Below are 6,505 nucleotides of genomic sequence, written 5' to 3'. Positions count from 1 at the left end.
TTTTAAATGTTATGGCATCATTTGTCTTCCCAGTGGTTGGAGTAGTTACATTAGATTAATTGGAAGCTGTACTGGCCATGTAATAGTGTCAGTAGTACTAGAAAATTTTATATGGCCGTTATTATCACATGCACAGAGTACAGTCAACTTCTTACTAGCATGTGCTAGTTAACATGGAGCACACTGCCACTATCTGGCACTATGATTAGATTAGATTAGATTAGATAAACTTTATTAATCCCAAGGGGAAATTCACATGCATACAGCAGCAGAAACATAAAAACAAGGATATAGACTCACAGGACAAATAATACAGCCATAACCCTGTGGCTAAAAGTGCTCCAAGAGAACATCTCCTGGAGGGGATGAGGGGGATTTTTCATGATGGCATCCAATTTTGCCACCATCCACTTTTCTACAACAGCTTCCAGTGAGACCACAACATAGAACAGCACACTGTACTGATAGAACATTTCCAACAACTTGTTCCACACATCAAAAGACTTGAGTCTCCTAAGCAAGTGCATTCTGCTCTGGCCCTTTTTGCCCACAGCCAGACCAATCAAGATTGTTTATTTATTTATTATTATGGAGTATAATAGCCTTATACTTGGTCCTAAGGCCATATCACAATACATGACTTTCCCACTGATTATCAGTTGCAAACTTCACTTCTATAATCTTGGCAAATTGAATAGTGTGACATACCCAGTGATTCACTCCAATTTGTCTGCAACTTTACCCAACCAGAGCTCAAACACAGTTGAGTTTGTCATAAATTGAACTCAGTGTGTGCAAGACATAAGAACCTATGAAAATATTGGGGGATTATCAACTTTATACCACTGTTGCATCTTGGTCTCTTAGGCTCACTTTTTCACTTTGTTCCCATGTAAATGTGACCCTTCACCAAGGGTCCCTGTTTTGATGAATCAAGCATGATTGTTGGAGCAACAACTGCAACCCACCACAAACCCAGTACTCAGTACCATTATAAACAATAGCAACTCTCAACCCATCGGCAGTGGCTCATGACCCAAAAGTTGGTAATGACCCAGTAGATGAGAAACATACTGATTTAAAGGATGCCGCTGGTCTGAACTTATCCTTAAAAGAGAGATATAAGATTATTATATAACAAAGGCACTTTACACTAACTTTTGTCTGCCTGCTTTAAAGTATGCCAGCAATTCTGTTGAATACAGCCTCTGAATACAGTATATCCAAATATTAGAATTTAGACCATCATAATTTCAGTTTTAAAAACATGTGCTTGTCAAAGATTTCCATGTTAGCAGCTATATGATAAAGATGCTCTTATATATTCATATCCAAAAAAGCATTTTGATAACATAATCATGATTACAGTGCATGATATGCTCCTTAGACATCTTTGTTAAATACATTTATTACATACTTGCAGGCCTCTGGATAGCCTTTGCATACTAGTATCGAAAGTGAACCGGGGATCAAGAAAAAGAATTTGGGATCATCGTTTTTTTTTCTGTAATAAAGTATAACACATATGATGCAGCTTCAAGGAATGAGGAACCTGGGTGTTTTGGACCTCACAAAAAGAAGACAGTCTGACTGATGTCTATTAGTAAATGAGTTAACATGCACAGAATTTGTTTGATGTACTGTGGCAGAATGAAAGATAGAATTAAAAGGCCTGAGACTGAGGCTGAACCGGCCATACCTGTAAACTCTTAGCACGAGCACCGGCTCCATCATGCAGCAAATTATTGGCTGTCAGAAAAAGGTTTGAATTTGCAGTCAGGCAATTTGACATCCTCAGCAGTTTCTAGTCATATAAGTTGAAATACTCCGATGAAGAGATCAGCAACTACACTTGTCAACTTTCACCTGCTCTCCAACTAGAAATCATGTAATGTGACATCAGCTTTGCCAGCTCAGATCGTATTTATTGCTAATAAACAAACAGAATAAGTACATTTATGTTATATCTATTAGGGTGTATAATTATGTGAAATTCGTACTTGCAAGTCCACCCATGATGCAACATGCTGCCACTTACTAGTGCCATAATAAATAAGAATAAAATGCACAACTTTGTTTTAATTAATAGAAAAACAGTGAAGTGTTTCTAACTATCAAACACATTCTATAAAATAGTGGATCATATTTAGGGTGTGTGCACATGAGGGGTAATTTTGCTATGGCCTGACTTTCCATCGAATTTAGTTCCTATCTACTGCTCAGTACTGCTAGGAAAGACTGTGGCTTCCTGTAACCCTGTAATGGAATAATAAAGTATGGAAAATAGTTGGATCCCTGAAAATCGTGCTCCAATGAACAATAATAATGACACCTACTTTTTATTCCATGAATATGTCTCTTTACACAAGTTAAGATGGAAGATTGAATTGACTTTGAAGATGTATTGTAAAGATGCAGGGGTTTTATTTATAGTGTTATTATAGGTATACAAGGTCATTACTGTCACATGTGTAAAGTGCAGCGAAGTTCTTACTTGCGTGAGCTAATCAACGTACAAGGACAACTGAATTCCATTGTTGTAGGGTTAATGCTTACTTCAGCATCCTGCTACACAATAGTGATAAACCAGACTGAAACCTTCTTTGCCAATGATGAAGAATCTGTTGGGAGTTGAATCCCTACAAAGTACCAGTCTTCTGCAATATTGAAAAAAAGAAAACAATTAAGAAATTTTGAAATATAAGTTAAAGCTCTCTTTAATTTTTTGCTATACAATGTGACTCTTGCATTTTTTCCAATACCTTTATCTTCTATGTCACGCCATTGGATCGCTTGTTGGATCATTTCATTGCAGAGTGTCACCTTATTAATGGATGCACTGATGGGACTATTATCATGATGAAAACTGCACATTTATATAAATAAAATATGTGTATGGGTATATATAAAAACACACAATTGTTGTGATTTCTTTAGTGTTAATGCTACACCTTCAATGATACCTGCAAATACCTCTGTTCTTCTTATGCACTGAGGTCCACCATCAAGTGCTGGAATGCCAACGTGTTTCCCTTGAAGCTGGAGACTAAAAGAATATCTTTGTTATCGATAGACACAAGACTAAAAGCCCTCGGAGCTCGGATGTTAAGCTCCTGGAAAGGCTGAAATTTCTGAGTGAGAGCATCCCACAGGTAAACCCTGGAAAAAGAGAAATCGCTTCCAAGAGCCAAGTACTGCCTTGGGCCAATTGTGAATGGGAATGCCACCATGGATCCCCGTGATGGCAGAGTTTGGATCTCAATAAAGCGCTGGCCCTCCCAGCGAAGAATCTTAGAATCCCCAATAAATCGAGTCAGACACAGATACAGGTCCTTTCTCACCTTGAAATGTTTCACCATCTGAACGTCCATAGTACTGGCAATCTCGGACTGGAAGGTGAACTGCTTTTGGCTGCGGTTCCACTGGTACACCACCGGGGCCTGGGAACTGCTGGATAGGATAAGTCGAGGCTTACCATCAACTTCCAAAAATTCAATGTGGGTGTCACGGTGCCACGGGTGAAGGGTCTGATGGGAGTAGAATCCATTGCTGTTCCAGCGGTACATACTGGTCGAGCCAGCTTTGGAGCTGTCTGCCATTACAAAATACCAGTCACCATCAATGCGGAAAGCCTCCACTGCATTCGGCTTGCGAATTCGGGTAGTGTCAATATCCTGGATTTTTATGAACTTGTCTGTGTCTCCATCCCACCTGAAAGAGTTGTGAGTCATAAACAATAGCACCACCATTACTTCCTAAGATGATTTCTGCAGCTAATGTGTTGATGTTTTCTTTTAACCTTTGACCTCTATGGAAGGAACGTTTGGAAAGTTTACTATTTGATAAAACTAATGTCTGTTAGTAAATGAGCTAACATGCACAGAAACATTTAACAGTGGAATTTGGAAAACTCGTGGTGGAGATGAGGATATTGATGATGAGAAGGGAACTGATGACCAACAGGTTGATGACACGTAGTTACACTCACTTGTAGATATGAGAGCCGCTGAAGAGCTGGGCGACCACCATGTACATTGAGCTGTCAATCACAATAGGTTTGCAGTAGACTGCGGATTTTGCTGGAAACACACAAGTAGGTAGAAGGGACTCATCAACCATTTTTCATCATTGTATTAGCTGTAAAATGTCATGTAAAACTGTGTCTATAGTCATAGAATCAATAAAATTCTACAACCATTCTCAATACATTTGACTAACAGAGGTGAAATGAAGTGACACGACCGGTAATGAAGTGAATTAAACAGAATGTAAGTGAACGAGAGGTCAAATTATTGATAAATTGATTGATGCTGTATGCTTCAAATTGTAAATACTTGTCATGATTGCTGTCTTGAAAAAGATATGTTTATAGTATTATGACATCTCTTTCAGTAATATCATTTTTGTTTTAAATATTATTTTCATCAATTGTTGCAACACCATTTTTTTTTTTTTTTTGGTCATTACCATTTTGTTAGAGAGGTTTCTCTGTGGTAACCATGTTATTTATAGTCGCTATGCCCTCCTTTACTGGTTACACAACACAAAGTTTGCATGGCACTATGTGTGTCCACCTATAAAAGATGGTGGCACAGATTGTTTGACACCCACAATTTTGAATTTATGAATAAAAACTCTCAAGACAAATCTTTATTCTACTACAGTTTGGGAAAAGTTATATTACTAATGGTTAGGACTTTTGATTTTTGATTTTGGACTTACGAGTAATCCTTCCCCTTTCTGCTCTGACTCTTGGTACAAATCTCTGACACTTTTTATGTGATTCTTTTGGTTTGATTTCAATATGTGGGTCTTTATTGTCAGCTGGGTTATTTCCCTGGCTTATATTTTTTGTGTATATTTTATGTTTTTCTCATTATTTAAGTTTCCGTGTTTTGCTATCTCTGTTTTTTTCTCTTCTTTTTTGTAAAATAATGTTTTTCTTTAGTTATGTTTTCTTCAGTTCTGTACTTTATATCTATTGTGTAATACTTCTTTCTCTTATGTCTCTTGTATTTTGTGGGAAGACCTCATAGAAGCGGGGCCACCCTGATATCACCACTCCTGAGACCATCCTCTGGCAATTTAGGTCTGAGCTCAGGAGTAGTGCATTCACGAGTTCTGGAGTTATTGTAAGCAGTGTTTCCTAGATTTAAATTATTGACTTTCAATCTTTTCTAATCTGGTCTTGAGATTTCTTCTTATACATAGTGTTTTTGGGACATGGTTGACTAGGATTTCCTCTTAGGCAACTTCTACAACAACATAGTCTGTCTTGAGAGGCGCTGCTATTTCTCTAGAATTATAAATAACAATGCTAGTAATCCCAGAGTCTTATTCTCTATGATTGATCGTCTGCTAAATCCAGGTAACTCAATGGAATGCCTCCAAAATACTTCCAGTGAAACTTGTGAGGCTATTGCTGTATTTTTTAATCAAAAAATTAATGATATTAGAAACAATATAGTACATCTCCCCAACACTGATCCTCTTAAGCCCCAGTACTCCATTAAAAACAAATTAAATTCTTCAACCAGGATAGATTTACCTGATTTATATTAAATAATTTCTCAACTGAAACCCTCCACCTGTGTCCTTGAAACAATACCAGCAAGTTTTTTCAAAGAAGTATACAGAGTGCTAATTGACAGTATTCTTGACATAGTAAACTTGTCATTAGATCAGGGGTCTTCCCAGACTGTCTTAAGACTGCTGTAGTTAAATCCCTACTCAAGAAAAATTATCTTGACTCCTCTGCTTTTGAAAATTTTAGATCTCTAACTTGCCTTTCTTAAGTAAAATTCTAGAGAAGACAGTCATTATGCAGCTTAATGACCACCTCAATAAACATGCTATTCTTGAAAAGTTTCAGTCGGGTTTCATAACAAATCACAGTACAGAAACTGTACTCGTTAAAGTAGTAAATGACTTACGAGTAAATGCAGACGGAAGCCGTTTATCTGTTCTCATCCTCTTAGATCTGAGTGCCGTATTTGATACCATTGATCACAATATTCTTAGAAATTGCCTTAGTCAGTGGGTGGGCCTCTCTAGCAGTGTCTTAAATTGGTTTGAATCTTACCTGGCAGGTAGATAATTCTTTGTTCATTGTGGTAATTCTACTTCTATGACACATGAAATTCTATATGGTGTTCCACAAGGCTCTATCCGGAGTCCACTGCTCTTTTTGATTTACATGCTTCCATTAGGTCAGATTATCTCGGGGCATAACATAAGCTACCACAGCTATGCTGATGACACACAGCTGTACCTATCAATAGCACCTGATGACCCCAACTCTGTTGATTCACTGACACAATATCTTACTTGTGTTTCTGAATGGATGAGTAGTAATTTTCTCAAACTAAATAAAGAGAAAACTGAAATTTTAGTGATTGGCAATAATGGATATAATGAGGTTATTAGAAATAAACTTGATGCATTAGGATTAAAAGTCAAGAGGGAGGTAAAGAAATTAGGGGTAACTATTGACTATGACCTGAAT

At 37.4% G+C, this 6,505-nt stretch overlaps 1 protein-coding gene across 1 annotated transcript in view; it reads right to left on the bottom strand.

Annotated features, from left to right (window-relative positions):
- Nucleotides 1–2,404: 2,404 nt before the first annotated feature.
- The window catches only part of lgi3 (leucine-rich repeat LGI family, member 3), a 30,774-nt gene continuing 26,673 nt past the window's right edge, over nucleotides 2,405–6,505 (bottom strand). The window contains exons 8-9 of the mRNA XM_028793402.2: nucleotides 3,989–4,079; nucleotides 2,405–3,711 (exon numbers count right to left, since the gene is read on the bottom strand). Of these exons, the coding sequence (XP_028649235.1) occupies nucleotides 2,985–3,711; nucleotides 3,989–4,079 (818 nt within the window). The 3' untranslated portion in view covers nucleotides 2,405–2,984. The remainder of the gene's footprint in view (nucleotides 3,712–3,988; nucleotides 4,080–6,505) is intronic.

Source organism: Erpetoichthys calabaricus, chromosome 1 (genome assembly GCF_900747795.2).
Source record: "Erpetoichthys calabaricus chromosome 1, fErpCal1.3, whole genome shotgun sequence".
Taxonomy (NCBI): domain Eukaryota; kingdom Metazoa; phylum Chordata; class Cladistia; order Polypteriformes; family Polypteridae; genus Erpetoichthys; species Erpetoichthys calabaricus.
Note: the sequence above shows the minus strand (reverse complement) of the source record. Positions and strands in the feature narration are given on the sequence as shown.